This window comes from Cyprinus carpio, chromosome B16 (genome assembly GCF_018340385.1).
Source record: "Cyprinus carpio isolate SPL01 chromosome B16, ASM1834038v1, whole genome shotgun sequence".
Classification (NCBI taxonomy): Eukaryota; Metazoa; Chordata; class Actinopteri; order Cypriniformes; family Cyprinidae; genus Cyprinus; species Cyprinus carpio.
Window position 1 is genome coordinate 10,276,752 of NC_056612.1, and position 24,187 is coordinate 10,300,938.

At 35.9% G+C, this 24,187-nt stretch overlaps 1 protein-coding gene across 1 annotated transcript in view; it reads right to left on the minus strand.

Annotated features, from left to right (window-relative positions):
• The window catches only part of LOC109063899 (glutamate receptor ionotropic, NMDA 2D-like), a 95,532-nt gene that overhangs the window by 54,439 nt on the left and 16,906 nt on the right, over positions 1 to 24,187 (minus strand). Inside the window, exons 2-5 of the mRNA XM_042740649.1 lie at positions 15,312 to 15,644; positions 14,863 to 15,069; positions 12,494 to 12,760; positions 3,013 to 3,341 (exon numbers count right to left, since the gene is read on the minus strand). Of these exons, the coding sequence (XP_042596583.1) occupies positions 3,013 to 3,341; positions 12,494 to 12,760; positions 14,863 to 15,069; positions 15,312 to 15,602 (1,094 nt within the window). The 5' untranslated portion in view covers positions 15,603 to 15,644. The remainder of the gene's footprint in view (positions 1 to 3,012; positions 3,342 to 12,493; positions 12,761 to 14,862; positions 15,070 to 15,311; positions 15,645 to 24,187) is intronic.

Consider the following 24,187-nt stretch of genomic DNA (forward strand, 5'->3'; position numbering starts at 1 on the left):
GTATAATAACACGTTTAAACTATGCTGAAAGCAGCATTTATTTGCATGTGCTGGTTTAGAACTTGATTCACTAAATGAATTAGGCAGGCAATTTCACAAATGCACATTCACAAAACCTGTGAACCTGTATAGCATAGTCCAACCACAGACATCCAGACACCTAAATAATATCTTAAAAATGCACTTTACTAAACGTGAATCTGGATAAATGCCCGGTTATAACACTCTTCTCTATCATTTGATAATAATCAGCTGATTTACTGCTGTCATGATCGCTAGAAAGCGCACACAAACATCCCTTTCAGATTAATAATTTGTCACCTGCTTTCATTTCATTGTGAATAAAGTGCAATATACAGTACAATGAGTCTAATAAAGGAGGCGTGTTTGTGTGGAAATGAATGCTAATTACTTAATTTAAATACTCTGATTGCACCTGTTAAAAACTAGTTTGTGAGTGGTTAGTGAATAAGATGCCGCTTTTTAAGCTGCGATACCATAGACAAAGATGATTTCATTATTTAGTTAATTATTTAATCTGCTCCTATAAGAATATCTAAATCCATTTCATGTATGGCAGCTATAACTACTAAGCTACTCCATAGTTAACATGAAGAGTTAAATTAGTAAATTAGTGCACAAAAATGTTGTTTTTTATAATCTTCATCAAAACATTAATAATACTGTATATTCTGTAATATAATTACATTTTAAAATATTGTACAATAATATTTGTTTTTTTAAAGAAGGTAGCATTTATTTAATCTAAATAAAATATTCAATAAAAATAGTAATATTCTAAATATATATATTATTACAATTTAAAACAGCCATTTTGTATTTAATTATATTTTAAACAGTAATTTATTCCTGTAATGGCAAAGCTGAATTGTCAGCAGTCTTCAGTGTCCATGACTCTTCTAATATGCTGATATGCTGCTCAAGATTTTTTTATTATTATCTATGTTGAAAACAGTTGATTTGCTTAACATTTTTGTGGAAACTGATACTTTTTTCAGGATTCTTTGGTGAACAGAATTTTTTTTAATGATCAGTAGTATTTCTTTGATATAATATATATATATATTTTTTTTTAATGTCACGTTTGATCAATTTAATGCATCCTTTTGAATATATTAATTGCATCCAAAGTAAAAGTTTTTTGTTTACATAATATATGTGTGTGTACTGTGTATATTTATGTATTTATGTATATATAAAGACACACACATGCAGCATATATTTTGAAAAAATATATATAATATATGTATATACAGTACAGACCAAAAGTTTGGAAACATTACTATTTTTAATGTTTTTGAAAGAAGTTTCTTCTGCTCATCAAGCCTGCATTTATTTGATCAAAAATACAGAAAAAAATGTAATATTGTGATATATTATTACAATTTAAAATAATTGTTTTTAAATTTATTATACTTTAAATTATCATTTATTTCTGTGATGCAAAGCTGAATTTTTAGGATCATTATCACATGATCCTTTAGAAATCATTCTAATATGATGATTCATTATCAAAGTTTGAAACAGTTCTCCTGCTTAATATTTTTTCAGAACATGTGATACTTTTTTAGGATACTTTGATGAATAAAAAGTAAAAAAAATAAAAATAAAAAAAAGAAGCTATGTTTTTAAAATATAAATATTTTGTAATAACAATATACACTACTGGTCAGTAATTTGGTGTCAGTAATTTTTTTTCTTCCTTTTTTTAAATAAAATCAATACTTTTATTCAGCAAGGATGTGTTAAATTGATAAAAAGTGATAGTAAAGAAAATATATTATTAGAATATATATTATTAGAATTTTTTATTTTATTTTGAATAAATGCAGTTCTTTTTAACCTTTTATTCATCAAATATATTAGACAGCAGAACTGTTTCCAACACTCATAATAAATCAGAATATTAGAATGATTTCTAAATGATCATGTGATAGACTGTGACGTGACCCATACTCAGAATTTGTGCTCTGCATTTAACCCATCCGAAGTGCACACACACAGAGCAGTGAACACACACACACACTGTGAACACACACCCGGAGCAGCGCCCAACCAATCTATGCTGCGGCGCCCGGGGAGCAGTGGGGGGTTCGATGCCTTGCTCAAGGGCACCTAAGTCATGGTATTGAAGGTGGAGAGAGAACTGTACATGCACTCCCCCCACCCACAATTCCTGCCGGCCCGAGACTCGAACTCACAACCCTTCGATTGGGAGTCAGACTCTCTAACCATTAGGCCACAACTTCCCCCTGGATGTTACATGTGACACTGAAGGCTGGAGTAATAATGCTGAAAATTCAGCTTTGCATCACAGGAATAAATTATTTTTTTAAAGTCTATTCAAATAGAAAACTATTACTTTAAGTTGTAATAATATTTCACAATATTACTGTTTTTTACTGTTTATTTTTGATCAAATAAATGCAGGCTTGATGAGCAGAAGAAACTTCTTTCAAAAACATTAAAATAGTAATGTTTCCAAACTTTTGGTCTGTACTGTATATATATGTATATATTTATATTCATATAATTTATATCATATATAAATATATTTAATGTATAAACATACATATATATATAAAAAAACACAATAAATATACACAGTACACACATATATTATGTAAACAAAAACTTTTATTTTGGATGCAATTTATCACGATTAATCGTTTGACAGCACTAAATATAACCTTTACTGTACTCAAACTTTTTGAAAAAAAAAAAAGATAAATTTACCATCTATGTTACAGCCTTCTTTCTCTGCCCATTGAAATCTCATTTGATAAACTCAAATCCCACCCTACATCATGTCCCACTAAATATTCCATTTCACTTAATACAGCACGTTATATTAACTAAATGCTTTGCGAATGTTCATGGTCACTATAATATGGGCAAAAGTGTTGTGCCGCTCAGTGTGAGACATGTTGTATCTCTCTGTGCAAAACATACAAGTCACATCTTGTATCGGTAGAAAGAACTGTTTCTTACTTCATTCTACCGCGGATCCTCTGTGTTCTGTTGCCATCCGTCTGACAGTTAGTGACAAAGTGTGGCCCTCCTGTGGCTCCGTAGTCCTTACGCAAAGCGACAGCTCCATGGGTAAGAATGGACACCCCACGGGCGATACGTCTGCGGGGCTCGTCCCTCCAGCCCTGTGGTCTGACTGCAAACAGCCGACTGGGTAGTCCGGTCAGGCCCAGCTCGGACAAAGCCGGACCCACCACAAACCATATGTGAGAGGCACTGGCCTGACCAGCTGCCCAAGCAGCATGGAACACCTGTTCTGCCTCCTCCTGAGAGCAGTACAACAACCGCACCTAGAGTGGGAGTGGGGGCAAAGAGGACAGAGGGGACCAAGATGAAAACCAGAGAGCAGGAGCAAGAGAGGAAACAAAAGAGAGTGCAAAATAGAACACAGAGGTCAAAAGGGAGGAAGAGACCATGAGCGGAATGAGAAGAGGAAATGGAAGAGAGGACAGGAGAGGTATTGGGTTTATATATTAATTGATAAATTCACTAATAACTGATCGTGAAAATAAGTCCTTCAGTAACTGAAAAACTGTAATGAATCTGTAATGTAATGACATTTTACTGTTAATTTCCTATAATGAGAGTATTTCCATTTTACAAAACAGAGCCTAACAGTCCCAATATCAAAAGAGCAATTAAAATGTCGCTCTTGTTATTACATTTCAGATCTTTCATAAAACATTCATGTCAATTAAGTGGAGCACAACAGAAAGTGAGTGCAATCACTTGGATCAGTGAATTTGTATTGAAACTTGAAATCCTATATGCACTGTAATTAATGATATATGAAAACTAACATTAAAGGGATTACTGAAAAATTAAGGCTTCGTTACAGGAATTTATAAACTGATTACTGTAGATTGATGAACTACAGTATGTACCATGTTCAGGGGGCAGAATATGTGTGTTCCCGCAGAGCCACACATTCTACTGTCTACTGTATGTCAATGCTATTTATTCTGCTGCATTTAGATTGTAAGACATGTGATTCGATTATAAAAACAGTTATTAGTTACAGCCCTAATGTATGAGGATTTATTCCAGGCAAACAGTATCAGACAGAAATGATTTTAAGGAGAGGAACAGCTTTGAAGTAATGGTGCTGGGACATGTCTTAATGAAGAAAGACAGATACTGGATGGATGGAAAGAGAAGGAGAGAAAAAGGGAAGAAAGGAAACTAGCACATCTGGGAGGGAGAGAGAGAGAAAGGAAGGAAGGAAAGAACAGTAAAAAAGCAGAAACTGACAGAGGTACTAAAGATTTCACCTTTACAATGCATGAGAGAGAAAAACCCAAGAGAGAGATTGTGAAAGAGAGAGAACAGGAAGAGAGGGCTAGAGAACTGTGAAAAGAACAAAGAATGATAGAATAAATAGATAGAAAATCCAACTAGTATCTAAACTCACCAGCCCTGAACAGGACAGATTAAATGATGAAATTATGTTCTTGTTCTCTCTCTCTGTGTGTGTGTGTGTGTGTGTGTGTGTGTGTGTGTGTGTGTGTGTGTGTGTGTGTGTGTGTGTGGTGTGCATGTGTGCTGTGTGTGTTTACGTAGAGTATACAGTATATATCCTGCCCTGTGTATACAGTATGTACATTGAAAATCATGGTATGATTAAACTGGTCCTGGCTTTTTGATTGGTCAACACCGTGTCCCAGTCGTGCTAAAATTCACAAAGTAAGTGGAAAACATAATTTTATCACATCACTGCGCAGCTCCCATAGCATTTTTTTTTTTTTGCTACAAAGTACTGTCAGGGACTATATTTTTCAGGGGAAGAATGCCACTTGATAATGTTTAGCAATAAGGCCATGATGCATTGTGAATAAATACTACACTGTGCATTACTTACCTCTTGTACCAAATGCAGTTATTTTTAGGGATGCACCAATATTAATATTCTAACTGATAATATATTATGCCAATATGCCAATAAGTATTTTATGCTGTACCTGATAACCAATAAATTCAGTGGCTGATAATAAAATTATTTTCCTACATTATTTTTCCTAATATTAGGGGTGGGAATCTATGGGTATCTCACGATTCGATTCGATTACGATTCAGAGGTCCACGATTCGATTCGATTCGATTACGATTAACGATGCATCACAATGTTGTCATATTTCTGATTATACTGATGAGATCAGAGACAGCTTTATTCCAATTATAATCATTAAAACCCGATTCTGGAAGTCACCATCCGATTCCAAAATGATTCTTGATCTAGATTTTTTCCCCAATTAATTCTTCTGCTGTACAAATACATCTTTAAAACTTAACATCGTAAACAAAATTGCAGTAATATGCTTTTTTAACAGTTGGAATCTATGTTTGTCTGTACTTCCATCTTAAAAACAGGGGTGTGAATCTTCACTGGTTTCACAATTCAATTCAGTTATCATTATCAACTCAATATCACGATGCGTCACATTCTCAGTTTTCAATATTACTGCACATGGCTACATGTTCCTATAAAATTTTATATCAAATTTTATATATAACTTTATTTTTTTAATATTATATAAGCACAGCAGGCTATTTTTTTTTCTATGTTCTTTAAGTGTCCGAAAGTTTACAGACAATAGTTGAGGATTTTTCTTTTTTTCCCTCAGCATTATTGCCGTTTGAATATTACTGATGAGATCATAGATGGTGGCAGCTTTAACAGGCTGCATTCACACTAATGCACAGATCTATTTCGATATCAGATGTTTTACCCCTGCTCTGAAAACAGTGACTGTGTGTACATCAATTTTGTATAAAAGTATTCGAAAATGCAAGTGCATTTAAACGCAGCCACAACTGAGCTTCAGGACAACAAGTCAGTGCGTGAGTTTCATGCATCTAATAGTACTGTATTCCAAACGGCATAAATGAAAGCATATCTAAAGTAAAACACGGCAGGTGGAAGCACAGACTGTCAAGCAATGTCCACGTGTCTCACAGCGCAAATTCTGTGCAGTGAAGCCCGCCGCGGCTCTAGCACGCACACGTGCCATATGCAGGAAAAATAAACAAGCTCAGAATCGATTCTGATATGTTCAGAATCAATTCAGAATCATTGAAGAGAGAATCGCGATGCATCGGAAAAACGATTTTTTTCTCCCACCTCTACCTAATATATAATAATAATAATTTAATAATAAATATAACTCAAATAAAAAAAAAAAAAACACTACTACTAATAAAATGATTAAGATTAATATTATTAGGGTGTTTTTAAATATTAACTTTAAATAGTGTGCATTATAAAAGTATGAAAACAGGAAGACCTGACAACAACCATTTAAATTTAAAAATAATAATAAAAAAAAACACATTTTAAAAAACAAAAAATAAAAAAATTTTAATATTACATTATTTGATTTTAATAAAATTATTATATTGTTTATGTTAACTTGTAGTGTTTCTTCCGATAATAAAGCATTATTAAAATAAAAATATAGAATTAGCATACACAATAAAATATCCAAAATAGGTCAATGTATATCCAATATCGACAATATTGATAAATTACCACAATATGATACACAATACATTTTAAATATTTAAAAAGTCAATTTTAATGCAAAAAGGTAACTCAATATTGTACATTCATATTATTTTTACAGTAAATTTATATCAAGATCTTTAGAAGACCACAAACCAAAAAGATAAGTCTTGCATCAGAACAACACACAATTTGTTTTTTCTTTTTTTTTTATCACTCGATTGTTTTTTTGTGTTTTCTTTAGGGTTGTTTTTTGAAAATACTTTTTTCTTTGTTTTTTTTTTTTTTTTTTTTTTTTTTTTTTTTCTTTGTTTTTTTTTTTTTTTTTTTTTTTTTTATTTTTTTCTTCTTTTTTATTTTTTTTTTACTTTTTTTTGATTTCTTTTTTTTTTTTTTTTTATTCTTTACTCTAATTTCCCTTTTTTTATTGGTTTTTTTTCTGTACCTTTTTCTTTTTACTTTTTGTTTTTTTTTTTTTTATTAACCCAACGAAGTGCCACACAAAGAGCAGTGAACAACACACACACACGTGAACACACAACCCGGAGCAGTGGGCAGCCATTTATGCTGCGGCGCCCGGGGGAGCAGTGGGGGGTTCGATTGCCTTGTCAAGGGCCCTAAGGTCATGGTATTGAAGGTGGAGATGGAATCTGTACAGCAACTCCCCCCACCCAACAATTCTGCCGGCCCGAGACGCAACTCACAACCCTTCGATGGGAGTCCGACTACTCTCTAACCATTAGGCCACAACTTCCCCTGGTGTACAGTGACCCTGAAGGCTGGATAGTAATAATGCTGAAAAATTCAGCTTTGCATCACAGGAATAAATTATTTTTTTAAAGTCTATTCAAATAGAAAAACTATTACTTTAAGTTGTAATAATATTTCACAATATTACTGTTTTTTACTTTTTTTGTGATCAAATAAATGCAGGCTTGATGAGCAGAAGAAACTTCTTTCAAAAACATTAAAATAGTAATGTTTCCAAACTTTTGGTCTTGTACTGTATATATATGTATATATTATATTCATATAATTTATATCATATATAAATATATTTAATGTATAAACATACATGTGTATTTCTATATACACAATAAATATACACAGTACACACATATATTATGTAAACAAAAACTTTTATTTTGGATGCAATTTATCACGATTAATCGTTTGACAGCACTAAATATAACCTTTACTGTACTCAAACTTTTTGAAAAAAAAAAAAAAAAAAGATAAATTTACCATCTATGTTACAGCCTTCTTTTCTCTGCCCATTGAAATCTCATTTGATAAACTCAAATCCCACCCTACATCATGTCCCACTAAATATTCCATTTCACTTAATACAGCACGTTATATTAACTAAATGCTTTTGCGAATGTTCATGGTCACTATAATATGGGCAAAAGTGTTGTGCCGCTCAGTGTGAGGACATGTTGTATCTCTCTGTGCAAAAAACATACAAGTCACATCTTGTATCGGTAGAAAAGAACGTTTCTTACTTCATTCTACCGCGGATCCTCTGTGTTCTGTTTGCCATCCGTCTGACAGTTAGTGACAAAGTGTGGCCCTCCTGTGGCTCCGTAGTCCTTACGCAAAGCGACAGCTCCATGGGTAAGAATGGACACCCCACGGGCGATACGTCTGCGGGGCTCGTCCCTCCAGCCCTGTGGTCTGACTGCAAACAGCCGACTGGGTAGTCCCGGTCAGGCCCAGCTCGGACAAAGCCGAACCCACCACAAACCATATGTGAGAGGCACTGGCCTGACCAGCTGCCCAAGCAGCATGGAACACCTGTCTGCCTCCTCCTGAGAGCAGTACAACAACCTGCACCTAGAGTGGGAGTGGGGGCAAAGAGGACAAAGGCGACCAAGATGAAAACCAGAGAGCAGGAGCAAGAGAGGAAACAAAAGAGAGTGCAAAATAGAACACAGAGGTCAAAAGGGAGGAAGAGACCATGAGCGGAATGAGAAGAGGAAAATGGAAGAGAGGACAGGAGAGGTATTGGGTTTATATATTAATTGATAAATTCACTAATAACTGATCGTGAAAATAAGTCCTTCAGTAACTGAAAAACTGTAATGAATCTGTAATGTAATGACATTTTACTGTTAATTTCCTATAATGAGAGTATTTCCATTTTACAAAACAGAGCCTAACAGTCCCAATATCAAAAGAGCAATTAAAATGTCGCTCTTGTTATTACATTTCAGATCTTTCATAAAACATTCATGTCAATTAAGTGGAGCACAACAGAAAGTGAGTGCAATCACTTGGATCAGTGAATTTGTATTGAAACTTGAAATCCTATATGCACTGTAATTAATGATATATGAAAACTAACATTAAAGGGATTACTGAAAAATTAAGGCTTCGTTACAGGAATTTATAAACTGATTACTGTAGATTGATGAACTACAGTATGTACCATGTTCAGGGGGCAGAATATGTGTGTTCCCGCAGAGCCACACATTCTACTGTCTACTGTATGTCAATGCTATTTATTCTGCTGCATTTAGATTGTAAGACATGTGATTCGATTATAAAAACAGTTATTAGTTACAGCCCCTAATGTATGAGGATTTATTCCAGGCAAACAGTATCAGACAGAAATGATTTTAAGGAGAGGAACAGCTTTGAAGTAATGGTGCTGGGACATGTCTTAATGAAGAAAGACAGATACTGGATGGATGGAAAGAGAAGGAGAGAAAAAGGGAAGAAAGGAAACTAGCACATCTGGGAGGGAGAGAGAGAAAGGAAGGAAGGAAAGAACAGTAAAAAAGCAGAAACTGAGAGAGGGACTAAAGATTTCACCTTTACAATGCATGAGAGAGAAAAACCCAAGAGAGAGATTGTGAAAGAGAGAGAACAGGAAGAGAGGGCTAGAGAAACTGTGAAAAAGAACAAAGAATGATAGAATAAATAGATAGAAAAATGTGATCAGAATCTAAACTAAAAATCCCTAAAAATAACACATTAAATAATTGAATTTGTTTCTTGTTCTCTCTCTCTGTGTGTGTTCATCTGTGTGTGTGTGTGTGTGTGTGTGTGTGTGTGTGTGTGTGTGTGTGTGTGTGTGTGCATGTGTGCGTGTGTGTTTACGTAGAGTATACAGTATATCCTGCCCCTGTGTATACAGTATGTACATTGAAAATCATGGTATGATTAAACTGGTCCTGGCTTTTTGATTGGTCAACACCGTGTCCCAGTCGTGCTAAAATTCACAAAGTAAGTGGAAAACATAATTTTATCACATCACTGCGCAGCTCCCATAGCATTTTTTTTTTTTTGCTACAAAGTACTGTCAGGGACTATATTTTTCAGGGGAAGAATGCCACTTGATAATGTTTAGCAATAAGGCCATGATGCACTGTGAATAAATACTACACTGTGCATTACTTACCTCTTGTACCAAATGCAGTTATTTTTAGGGATGCACCAATATTAATATTCTAATTGATAATATATTATGCCAATATGCCAATAAGTATTTTATGCTGTACCTGATAACCAATAAATTCAGTGGCTGATAATAAAATTATTTTCCTACATTATTTTTTCCCTAATATTAGGGGGTGGGAATCTATGGGTATCTCACGATTCGATTCGATTACGATTCAGAGGTCCACGATTCGATTCGATTCGATTACGATTAACGATGCATCACAATGTTGTCATACATCCTGTAGATCTATTAGGGGTGGGAATCTTCAGGCACTTTACGATCCGATCCAATTCCGATTCTGGGAGTCACCATCCGATTCCAAAATGATTCTTGATCTAGATTTTTTCCCCAATTAATTCTTCTGCTGTACAAATACATCTTTAAAACTTAACATCGTAAACAAAATTGCAGTAATATGCTTTTTTAACAGTTGGAATCTATGTTTGTCTGTACTTCCATCTTAAAACAGGAGGGGTGTGAATCTTCACTGGTTTCACAATTCAATTCAGTTATCATTATCAACTCAATATCACGATGCGTCACATTCTCAGTTTTCAATATTACTGCACATGGCTACATGTTCCTATAAATTTTATATCAAATTTTATATATAACTTTATTTTTTTAATATTATATAAGCACAGCAGGCTATTTTTTTTTCTATGTTCTTTAAGTGTCCGAAAGTTTACAGACAATAGTTGAGGATTTTTCTTTTTTTCCCTCAGCATTATTGCCGTTTGAATATTACTGATGAGATCATAGATGGTGGCAGCTTTAACAGGCTGCATTCACACTAATGCACAGATCTATTTCGATATCAGATGTTTTACCCCTGCTCTGAAAACAGTGACTGTGTGTACATCAATTTTGTATAAAAGTATTCGAAAATGCAAGTGCATTTAAACGCAGCCACACACTGAGCTTCAGGACAACAAGTCAGTGCGCGAGCTTAGTGCATCTAATAGTACTGTATTCCAAACGGCATAAATGAAAGCATATCCAAAGTAAAGCACGGCAGGTGGAAGCACAGACAAGCAATGTGCACGTGTCTCACAGTGCAAATTCTGTGCAGTGAAGACCGCCGCGTCTCTAGTGCGCACACGTGCCATATGCAGGAAAAATAAACAAGCTCAGAATCGATTCTGAAATGTTCAGAATTGATTCAGAATCATTGAAGAGAGAATCGTGATGCATCGGAGAATCTATTTTTTTCTCCCACCTCTACCTAATATATAATAATAAATAATTTAATAATAAATATAACTCAAAAAAAAAAAAAAAAAACACTACTACTTAATAAAATGATTAAGATTAATTATTATGGTGTTTTTAAATATTAACTTAAAGTGTGCATTATAAAAGTATGAAAACAGGAGACTGACAACAACCATTTAAATTTAAAATAATAATAAAAAAAAACATTTTAAAAACAAAATAAAATTTTAATATTACATTATTTTATTTTAATAAAATTATTATATTGTTATGTTAACTTGTAGTGTTCTTCCGATAATAAACATTATTAAAATATAAAAATAGAAATTAGCATACACAATAAAATATCCAAAATAGGTCAATGTATATCCAATATCGACAATATTGATAACATTACCACAATATGATAACAATACATTTTAAATATTTAAAAAGTCAATTTTAATGCAAAAGGTAACTCAATATTGTACATTCATATTATTTTTACAGTAAATTTATATCAAGATCTTTAGAAGACCACAAACCAAAAGATAAGTCTTGCATCAGAACAACACACAATCAGAAAATAACTCGCTCCTATTACAATCAACAGTTGTCTACACTGAAAACAACTCAGAGTAGACTGTAACTTTTTGGTTAGTTTTGGAATTTTTTTCAGATACAATGCAGTACTATAAGTGGCATAGCATCTCTACCGACTGACATTTTTTTACCACTGTCATACCGCCCAGTGTAATCTAAGAATGCTTTTGCACTCTATACTGTATGTGCTACTATGCAACTTTCTGTGTGTGTATAAATGCATACTTTATGTATGTGTGCAATATTTATTTGGGTTTGTGTGTATGTGAGTGTGTGTAATTGAGCAGAAGCACTGCAGACTGAATCTAATGCATACGGCATTGGGTTGCACTGCCACAGGCTCTGTGTTATATTAACACTGACATCAGTGTACTGGGACCCACAAGGCACAATAACACCCTCTAAAACACACATACACAGAACAATAACAGCCTGGGGCCAGGGGGAGACAGAGGACAACCTGCGACACACATACACACACACACACGCATTACACAAATATAGGTAGAGATAGGAAAGGGAATGAGAATGAGAGGAGCACGGGGAAAGGACAGCGAGAGGTCAGAGAAAGATGGTGGAGATGACAGCCGAAAGAAAAAGTCAAACAAATGGTTAAGGACAGGAAGTGATGTCAGAGTAAATGAATGATTAAATGTGTGAATAAGCGAGACAGAAACGCAATGACCTTCCCTCTCTACCTGTGCTTCGTTCTCTTTCAGCAGCCGCCGTGTGCGCGCTCCTCCCGGATCGTCGGTTAAATTCAACATCACTACGCTCTTCTTCTCCCAGCCGATGAATGACCCGTCGGTCAAACCTTCCACTATTGATAGGAAGTCCTGGTAGCCATGGTGACGTGTGGACACCACCGAGAAGGCCGTCCAATCGTACTCCTCCAGCACCTCAAAGATCACCTCCAATTGGAGTGCGGTGGAAGAGCTGAACTGCAGGAAGATTGAGCCGGTCTCCTGCAGAGTAATTAAGAAGGTAAACGACTACATTTCCCAAGACTGAAGACAGCTGATTCATTCCTTGCATAAGGCATCATGGGAACTACATTTCTTCTGATCTGTTTCTAATGTGACATTCACTAATCATAACAGCAGACAGAGCTTGTCTTCTGCAGTGCAATTAAGGGGAAAAAATAACTATGTTTCCTGTGACTGAAGACTATTTATTGCCTCCATAAAGCATCATAGGAATTAAATTTCTTATAAAGAGTTTCTGAGATATGCAGCCACTGTAGAAACATGAGGGAGGTACTTCAGTGACTCTAATCGTCACCGGAGTACATGGCACAGCTTTAAATTTAATTTGTGATACCGTTGAGTGTATGCGTGGGTCCGAGAGCGTGTGGGATTCAATGTGACAAAAACAAAAGGATTCCATATCGTGTCTCCAGAGTAAATAATGACAATAAAAAACAAAACATTTATGAATGAAAACGTCTTTTTACCTTTGTAGTTTTAATTTTTGTGCTAGGGAGAACCTGTTATAAATGTCGAGGCTAGCAACTGAAATTGCAAAACCCAGACCGAAGCACTTCAGTGAACACAAGAGGAAAAAAAGGAGCAGACCATATGGCCTGCAGCGTTAATGCATGACCCTTGCCCTTGCTATTTATCCAAATGGATGTTAGTAATGCCATCCCTTCCTACAGTTATTGGTGCACCCCGATCAGGCCCCGACAGAGACAACGGCAGTCCTATCTCTGTCCGTTTAACGGTCCTCCTAAGGCAGTACCATTAACAAACAATGCCCTTATAGCACTGCAGCAAGCCAAACACTATCTAGCAAGTGTTAGAGCTCATTAACACCAAGAGCTTGCAGATAGAGATGTTTGTGAGGAATTTCCAAAGTCCAAAGAAACTCATACAACATTGTTTTTTCCTTTTCAGAAACAACACTGTCAAATAATTCAGTGCTGCTAAAGTGCATCTTCAGACAGGACTTAGAAATCCTCAGTGGCCTAGTTTTATTGTCCTATTAAATGGCATAGACAGTACGGTTAATAAGGAAAAAAAACACTATTCATTTCAAGACAGCTATGCTTCAGAATCAAAATCAATCGTACTGGCTGGGTACAATCACTTTTAAGAGGAATTTGACTTAGCTGAGTCAAACTGCCGACACTAGCTTAAACCTTGCAGGGTTACAGGAAATGCTTCAAACAGGACAAGTTTCTTTCTGTAGACTTTGGTTCTGTATTTAAAATAATTCTGTTAGTCGGCACCAGTCTATTTTGGGGGATTTCTGCAGTATAAAGGTAGATCAATGAAAAGTGCTCAGAGGTTAAGCCAAATTAATTTAACTTAGATTATGCAATCATTGTGAATAGTTACTAGTTGATTTCCAATTTGAATGTAGTTACAGTAAGTGAGTCAAATCAAACTCTAAAGTATGGTAATAGCCTCGTGGGCAGCGTGCCAACACATAGCCCCAATGCGCTTCGGGGATCCCGAGCTTGAGTCCCTGCTCGCTGACCTTTTCCAATCCTATCCCACCTTGCTTCCTGTCTAAAATTCTGTCCTAGCCTAATAAAGGCAAAATGCCAAAAATAAATCTTAAAACCATTGTCATTAGCAAATTTTCAGTGAAATTTCACAGTCCATTGCCATTCACAAGTTCACGCTTACATATAATTAGCTGAAGTATGATAATGCGTATTTGGCATGCTGTCCGGGGAAGGGTTCCGAGCTCGGGAAAGGCCCGAATCTAGAGTACCCCCCTCCCCATATAGTTGTAAAATGAACTCGAAGTGAGGAGATGGGGTGGAGGAGGGATGCTGATAAACCGTCAATGGATAGAGGTAAGTCAGCTGTATTTATATTATGGTGTTGATTAACTTGATTGTGCTCCACCGGTGTTGATTATGCCAAGTATCCTGCCGAACCTTAATAAAACATCATATAGTGTAGCAATGTATGAAGCTGGTTTCAGTTGGTCAATGTGGCAAATTTGCATGACCAACTTGAACATAAGTGAGATCTTTATGGGAAGCTTTGCAAAGCTCTCAATTGATGGAATTATGGGATTTAATTTTTCACCTGAATTCCCTAAACAATCATACCTGTGGTACCCTGCCCAGACCCGCTCCCCCTCCCACAGCAACAATGGGGAGGCCGGTCTGGGCCGAAACGAACTCTAGCATGGGGGCCAGGGGGCCAGAGGCCAGCGGGAGGGGTCTCTCATCTTCATACACGAGTCCCTGAAGGGGTCTGGCTGCCAGCAAGTCACACAGCTGAGAGAGCAGCGTCCTGGGGCTGCTGTCATTCACCTGTAGGTAATTCACATTCACTTCACATTTGAGTTCACATTCACACCACATTAACTTCTGTAGTTACGAATGAATACTCATGCTTAAGTGCCCGTATTTTTACTTTACTTTTGTATTCGCACTTCAGTTCACAATCATCAAAGCATTCAGGTATTCAGGCTTCTCTAAATTTAAAATCACAACTGTTTCGACCCTTTAAGCAATCAATTAAATTTAATTTGCATGACCTCTATCGTACTGACCTGGAGCCAGATTACATTTGCGGATCCCCACTGGGTAACGACGCTCTCACCGAAGCTGCTGTGCACACGTCCGAAGCCCGGGTATGGCACCCTACCCGCAGCTGCTGCAGCCCCTGCTTCCCCTTGTTGAACCGTTGAGCCCGCGTGGATCACTGCGATGTTGAAGTGCATTGATGCCACCGGGTCCCGTTCACGCTCTCGGGGCCGGAGCAAGAGATGAGGGGAGGAGCTAGTCTGACCCGCCCATTCTACCAGGGCCAATAGAAGAGAGAGTGTGGGTACTGTGACCATGGCAAAAAACGAGGAGGCCAAACGAGAGGGTATGAAGAAAGCCTGAGGGAAACCAGGAAGAAAAAGCAAGAGGGTAAACTCTGAAACAAAATCAAAAGTGCAATATATTGCATGCGCTTAAAAAACACTTGAGAGATATATAAAGAGAGAACAGGGCTTGACAATGTGAGCATTTCACTCACATTTGTGACTAAAATGCATGTGTGCGAACTGGAAAATGTATTTAGGAGCATGAGTGCGAATACAATACAAAATACAAAACAGCCTAACTTATACAGTAGCATAACAAACGTATTCATTTATTAGGTAATGAAAAAATAACGATACAGTCTCATATGATTACCTTTTAAATGAGCACATATGAGAAGAAAGGCAGAGCGAGTGAAGCAGACGCGCTGAACGAAATGCACATTCGCCACTAGAGGGCGCTGACAGAGGCAGAAATGCTGCCGTTACCTCAGTAACCCTGTAAACAAAGCAGCTGCGCTACTTTCCCAACCATAGATATATACACCATTTCATTGGGCACACGTGCCCGGCCCTAAGTTAACTTCCGGTCTGTGTTTGTTTATCAGTCTGGCTATGGCGCCGTCTACAAACGCAGTTAAAGTTAAGGTGATGAGTAGACTGAAGTTGGGCTCGGGTGGTTGTGCTGTGGGATGTGTTTCCCATACAATTATATATTCGTGGCACTCACAATATCAAAACTCACAGATTTTTTTCCAAAAGGCTTCATTGAATAAACATGAGCACGTACTGCACGTTTAAAAATCAAACAAGGCGCGATTGTTTTTACATCACTGTATTTCTGAAGGAAGACTATCTTTAATTAGTCTATTAAATTTTCAATGTCATTTTCATTTAATCTTGCTTGTTACATGCCTGATAAAGCAGCGTTTGTGAGCTCACTGCTGCTTTGTGTACAGCAGTTACTGGGGAAACCTTTGTTTCTCCCGCTTTAAAGCACTTCCTGCTAGCAGAGAATGAATTTGCATTTTTAGTAAGTCTGATTTACGCAGCAAACATGTTTTGCTTGTTATCAAAAATAATCTACTCTAGAGGGACTACTTAGCTGTTGTTATCGATTCTATTTGTAAGTCTACTGGAAGTTAAGTTAGGGCCACAACAGCGCGCATGCACAGTAATGTTTGTTTATGTTGTTGCCGTTGAAACTGTCTATATACATTCCTAACTGTGTAAATAATGTTTCACAGTCATTTAGATATTTATATTCGCTTTAGTCTTCACAATAGCTCCAAATAATTAATACTTAAAGACTTAATGACCTATTAAAGACCTATTCATTTTCAAAAAAAAAAAAATTCTAACCTAAAACATGGCCTATTCACTAATCTACAATAGAGAACAGTAGGCCTATCTGTATATTGACTGATTCCTTATTATTGTTGAGTAACACTTAACAGATTTCATTAGTTAACATGAAAAAACAATGACTGCATTTATTAACCATGTTCATGTTCATTTCAACTTTTAATAATACATAATAAAATCAAAAGTTGTGTCTGCTAATATTATTCAATGGAGCTAACATGAACTAACGTAGCTGTATTTTTATTAATCAAAGATTAATAATTTAACAAAGAATATTAACTACTGCAACAATTAGCTATTGCACATTGTTAGTTAATGTTAACCTGCTTTAACTAATGTTAACAAATGGGACCTTATTGTAAAGTGTTACCTATTGTTCTTTCGTTCAGTTGAACAATATTTTGCACTCTAATCTTGAAACACTTGTTTACTTTATATTCTTGTGTATTTTTTTTATAAAGACTTTCTAAAGGATCTTTAATAAAGTATGTGTGTGAGCGCACTAAAAAAAACAGTCAAGGAATGGATGTGCTTATTGTAAGGTGAATGAATAATAACAAAGATTAAAATATAATCACCCACACAAATTCTTCATAACAACACTCACATACCAACACGACTGAACACACACACCAATAAAATGATTTGGAGTGTTAGAGGTTAGTGCAGCTGATGTAAGAAAGAACCTCCATGCTGTCTTATGCTCCTTTCCATCTCAGTTACACACACACACACACACACACACACACACACACACACACACAATACAAGCAAATCATTTTCAATTTACTTTTGTGGCAGCCTCCTCCTGCCTGCTCTTCTCTGTTTCATGACTTCAGGTGCTAATGCAATTGCTTGGAATCACCAGGCTCTCTGACATAATATTCCCTCTCTCCCAATTCTGTCACCTCTTTCTGGGTTTGTTCTCTTTTTGTTGCATTCTCTTTCTCCCTCTGTTCTATTTATCCGTCTCTAAGCCTGTTGGTCTGTTGACCCTGACGAGTCCTTCAGATGAATGAGAGAACGAATTAAGAAGCCAAAGACGAAGAAGCAATGAGCAGAATATGGGAGGGATGGAGACAGAGAGAGAGAAAGAGAGAGACGGGCAGACGTTGGAATTCTGTTTGGCTGGAAGATGTAAATATAGTCCTAATGACTAAGATGTGGACAGAGATGGGGAGGAGGGAAAATGGAGGGAGTGGAGAAAAAGAAAAAGGGATGAAATATGGCGGAATAGAGGGAAAGAGAAATATTGATTACTGGGGTGTGTGTACGTGTTTGGCCTGAACAAACATGCTGGCAATCCTCCAGTTTTGACAGACAAGGGACAGTATGAGAGTGTGTGTGTGTGTTATGTGAAAGGTTGGTTGGAGAAGGGAGGTCGGGGGTTGGAACGCATGAAAGAGCATCCGAGCACATTCCACAATGGCATATTACTGTTTTTGAGTCACTTCAAATTAACCTGGTGTAATCATAGCCTGGGCTTGTCATTTGGGAACCCACTGTGCTAATGTTGTGCAAAAGCAGCAATTTACTGCTGCTTCCACAGGTTGCACTGTACAGTAGGAGACGTGGGAAGTGCACACGCAGCCCTGAATTCATCAAAGAGAGCCAAAAACACTTAACGATATATCATCCACAAAGGAAAGGACTCGTGCTTCGCTGTTGCTTACAGACCCCCGGGCCATTCTAAAATACTACAGAGTACATTACTATAACGGCTCTCTATATAAATTTACATTAATCTCTAGTGTCCCTGACTGGTTTTTTAAATATTCTGCAAACACTTTATTTTCAGAGACATTCAGAGATGTTCAGTTCAGTTTATTTACAATGAAATGATTACGAGCTTATGATGTACAGCATAAAATGTATACTTACACAATTACCAGATTCATACAGCACAAGGTCATTTACATTTTTTTATTGCAAAAAACTGCACTTTATGGATTTTATGGGGAAGATGAAGACATTCATAAAAATATATAAAAATTAAAACAATAAATAAACCACCTTTTGTGTTCTACAGAAGAAAGTCATACAGCTTGGAATGACGTGGTTGTGTAAATAATGACAATTCTCATTTTATTTTTGGGCAAACTATTCCTTTAAAACAAAACAATGCATCTTCCATGCATTTATTTAAATCCAGTCCAAAGTATATAGCCTTGAGCATGTTTACATGCACAGTCCTAACCCGATTATGATTAATATTGATGAGCTGACAATGTAGTCATGTAAATGATTTTGTGTGGCAGTAGTAGCTACAAATTGGGTATTTTTTCCATTTTATAAAAATCATTTACTCACTGTCATGCCATTACAAATCCATAAGACCTTTGTTTTCATCAAAACAAAAATTAAAATATTTCTAATGAAACCTGAGAAGTTTCTGTATATCTAATAATAATCCAGGTAACCAAAGATCCTAAAGGGCCATAAAGGTGGTGTGAAAAAAACAACCTATATGAATCAAACTGTTTAACTTGTGAAGAGATATAATCACTTTATATGACTAACAGTTTTTATTTGTGGGTTTATTCACATATAAACAATGATCGTCACATATACACAGGGCATATCTCTTCACAAGACTTGGATTAAACCACTCAAATAATTTGGATTCATTTTATGGTGCCTTTATTACCTTTTTGGATCTTCTAAGTTTTGGTTACCTGTACGTTCAATGGAGGGGCAGAAACCTCTCAGGTGAAAATCTGGAATGAGATGAGGAGGAAGACATTATGACATAATTTTTTTTTTTGGGGTGAACTATCGCTCTGCTCGCCTGCTCCTCATTTCCCAAAAAACCAAACAAACCAAACAAATAGACAACAGAATGCACCAGACAGGAGATGGACTGCATTCACACACACTGGCTGGATCTGAGGCCATATGCATTGACAGCTCGTGATCATTATGGCTGAGCTCATGACTGCATTCCCTGCACCGCACTGTTTGTGAGAGTGTGCTCCCCTTTACTGCACGGCTGTAAACACAGCTCGTAAAATGCTTCGCATGCACCATGATGACCGACGCTATCGAAAGCACTTTAGCTGACAAATGACCACGTCATCCATCAACCTTCCACACAGGCGCAGATCCTCGTCACAAAAACAAAGCCCACGCTGCACTGCACAAAAACATTACAGCACTATTTAGATACCATGAGTGTGTTAATAGCCCTTAACAGAGATGCTGTATCACCATAAAGCAGTGAATTTAATCTAGTTCACCTCTAAGATCTCTACTTCAAGAGTGCAGTTTAAAGTAATCTTATCCACAAGACAATAGCTGCCTTATCTTCCTCCTTTACCTGATTTTCACCTTCAATCTCAGCGGACTAAGAGAAAACAAGCTGTATCCTCTAATTCTCTCATCAGCATTAAACAACATGCAGGCTATTATGCCTCGACAAAATTAAGAAAATCAAATGTACAACACATCTAGTGCCCTATGAATCGTGGAATCCCAAAAACAATTACTGTATAATGAGGAATGTCACAGAATTTGGCAAATTTTGGATGAAAATTTTAAAAGTAGATCCATACACTTAAATCAAAATGTGATATGGACTATTGTCCACAAATATTAAACTGCAAAAAATTGTTTTAATATGAAGTCTGAATGTTTTGTGTGTCTCTGTGTGAATCAATGGCGACAACTGCAGTCTCACTACATGTTCACTTCATGAGCATTTTACACATTAATGAGAAAAAACTATCTTCATATTCACAAAGAAACTCAAAGGTTTCACGCCAACCTGTCAAAAAAGTTTAGTTCAACTTGAAGAAATTGTTACAGAAATATATTACTGCTATACAGTAGAATGTGTCTCAATGTAATACCAATACTAAAACTATAATATTTCAAACTTTATTTTTAAGGAATAATCTCAATAATATATAATTAAGATGTTTTTTCATGAATTTAGTTGATTAGACATGCCTTTTTAATTATTAAAATTTAATTAAAACAATAAAATGGAATCCAGAAAAATTAAAAAGGAAAACACACAATCTGGAGGAAAAAAAAATCAAAAATGGATTTTGAAAAAAAATTAAACATATTTCAGAGGGCCCTAAAAATACATTTTTGTTAAACTTTTAATAAATTGTTGTTAAATTGTTTCATGATTCCTGTTCATGAATGTTTCATGATTTCAATTAATTAAACATGCTTTTTATTGCCAACATTTTATGTAACTATTTAATAGCAGTCAAAAAATAAAATAAAATAAAAAATAACAAAAAATTTAATTTGGAAACAAACTGAACTTCGGGATAAAAATAAAACAGATTTCATAGGACTGTACACATACATGGCATGTCACAAAAAGCAATAAAACATTGTGCAAAGCTCTCCACCGATTAGTAAATTGTTTAAACCAGAAACTTAGTAGGTAATCTAAGTAGCCAGAATGCTGCAGATCTATTGTAGGGTGATAAATAGAAGTTTGTAGGTGTGAATCCCACAAGGAGCAATTCATAAATGATCATAATTGCACCTTTGAGCAAGATACTTAACCCCAGGCTTCTCCAGGTGGATGGTCCCTGTAATAAGTGTACTCTTTGGATAAAAGTGTCAGCTAAATGATAAACTAGCAAAAGTGCTCCCAGCATATTTTTTTCCAAATACAGCACTGTTAGGCCCTGACAGAGGTCTTTGAGAAAGAGCGGTAAGTGCACTCCTGGGGTTTCATCTCAAAGACTTCACATTTCTGCAATACACAAAATGCAGTTCTCATTTGGCTTTATTCCCACCTTTTTAAAACTCTTTCTTTCTAACACACCACAATGCATATGTTTGAGAGAAGTCTATTTGCTCTGTTCCAAAAGTTATTGAGTTGACTTGCTGCCATATGTAGGTACCTCTGTGCCCGGTACAAAGCAAGCGCTCACATGTAGAGTGTGGGAGACTTAACTCAGGATTTTATTACAGGCGGCATGAGAGGAGTGATGCAATATTCTGATAGAGCTGTTCACCTACAGTATGACATGCTGTACTATTTTAAACTTGCTAATTATTTCATAATTGTCATACATGCAGCTTTAATGACTTTTATTATTTAAAAGACTACATGAAATATTTCTACAGTACATTTAAAAATTCATTTGTCACATCAGAGGACCATTTGAAATGAACTAATACAGTTAAAATGGTTATTAAAAACATAATAAAGATAAATGAAAATATTATTGAGAATAAATGACTTTCTAGTAAGATTAAATACAGGTTTTACTCTAAAATCCTGATATTGAAATAAATGGACACATCACCTAACAAGGATAAATATAGATGGGACACATACATTAGTAAAATTTAAATAATAATAAAAAGACTGAATAATGTCATTTATTCTTTCATTTTCAGTATTGAATTACAGTTATAATATTTGAATATATAAAAATATCAATTGTTTAACATTTCTCTTGCCTCTCTGCCATCTTGAATTTATTTTATTGAGCTCATCCCAGTGGATTATGGGATTGCCATCTCTATGAATAATACATGCAATACAACTTTAGAATTTGGTCAAAAGTTACTTCCCTATATATCATGAAAATTGTATTATAAAAGAGTAGTATGCCTGAATAAAAAGTATTTGAAAGAAAAGTTAACATTTGCGTTGCGCAGTAAGATCGTCATCAAATGTAGTACCTGCTCAGTATGTGTTTTCAGATACAGCATTTGTGTGTACGTTAACAAACGCATAGATTTTATATTTATACAGAATTCATTTCAAATAAATGCAATACAAACAGCTGAAAAATGAACAGTCAGTTGACACACGGACATTTCTTGTACAGCCCTACAAATCAGAAATCTTCCGTATGTTGATATTGGTCTTAAATAATAACCAATCCACTTGCCTTCATCGTGGCTCAAAACCACCACAACATTCACTGTCAGAAATAGCAGGTCCTCGATGGCAGCCTCTTTCTCATTATCTCATAATTTATTTCACTGATGAAGGCAGGAAGCAGAGATGTTTGAAACAGCAGCCACATCTGAACAAATAAACAAGAACAACATTACAGAAAAAAACTCTCAGTGTGAATCATTTTTCTCAATTCATTCTGGATAACCTGAGAGCTGAAATGAGAAATCTGTGAGCTGGCCTTTCCACACAGCACTCTATGCAGCATTTTTGCTCACTTTCTCTCTCTCACTCACATTTTCCCACTCTCCTTCTGCCTTCTGTTTGGAGGCCCTGAACTGCTTTAGAGGTTGAAGAACACTATGTTCTTGTGTAGCGTGCCAGCCGATCACATCGTGCCTCTGCTTCAAACGTGCACATTTCCGCGGTTATGCAGAGTCGATTCAATCCAGCAGCCTCTTTTGTCCCCATTCACAAAACAAAAAACACCTATGAATCCTCCTATTCATAAATCAGCACCCTAATAACTTACATTCACTAAAAACAACCCCCATGGCCTCAATTAACATAACAAGCTAAGTCTAAGACATTAATTTGCCCAATTTTTCCATGCTGAGAAAACAAGTTTCCCATCCATAAGGAAAGAACAGTTTCACAAGCCATTCCAATAAAAAAGATCCCCTGCAATACATTTACTGCACTTACAAAATACAGTGGTACTTAATTCACCCCGTTTCTTTTTACTTTTGAAATCAGAGGACTCTTATAAACTTGATTTTTTTAAAACAGTCCTTTAAACAACACCATGCCATGTATCCACCTATTGTCACCAACTACTTTATCAAACATTTTTATTTTTTTATTTCCAACCCAGGCTCATTGGAAATACGTGCCTGTAGAGACATTTCTTCAAAGTTATATTATATTTCTTCTTGCATATTTCGTGTCAGAATTTTAAAGTGAAATTTCCAGTGAGTGGCACTAAAAGCGTGTTCAGCTCTAGGGCTGTCATGATTCTTTGATTCAATTTGAGTACTCGATTTTAAATAGAGTTTTTTTGTTGTTGTTTTTTTTTTTTTGAAATCCTCGACTGCAATTTGCCTGTATTCGAGTAACCAGCACAATACTGGAAGTGGCGCATTCCATGAACGAGAATCCATAAAACACATTATTGGACCATATTCCAAGAGAAACAAAACGCCGGTCACGAATTAGAAGTACAAACCGAGGATTTGTAAAGAAAAATGTCAGAGGATTTTGATATAAGCCAAAAGGAGACTGGTTTTCCTTTACTAAAGTAAGGAAAATTTGCTTCCTTTGCTCCTGTAAACCAACTCGCGAGACTAGCATGTCTCAGAGGCACATGCGCGAC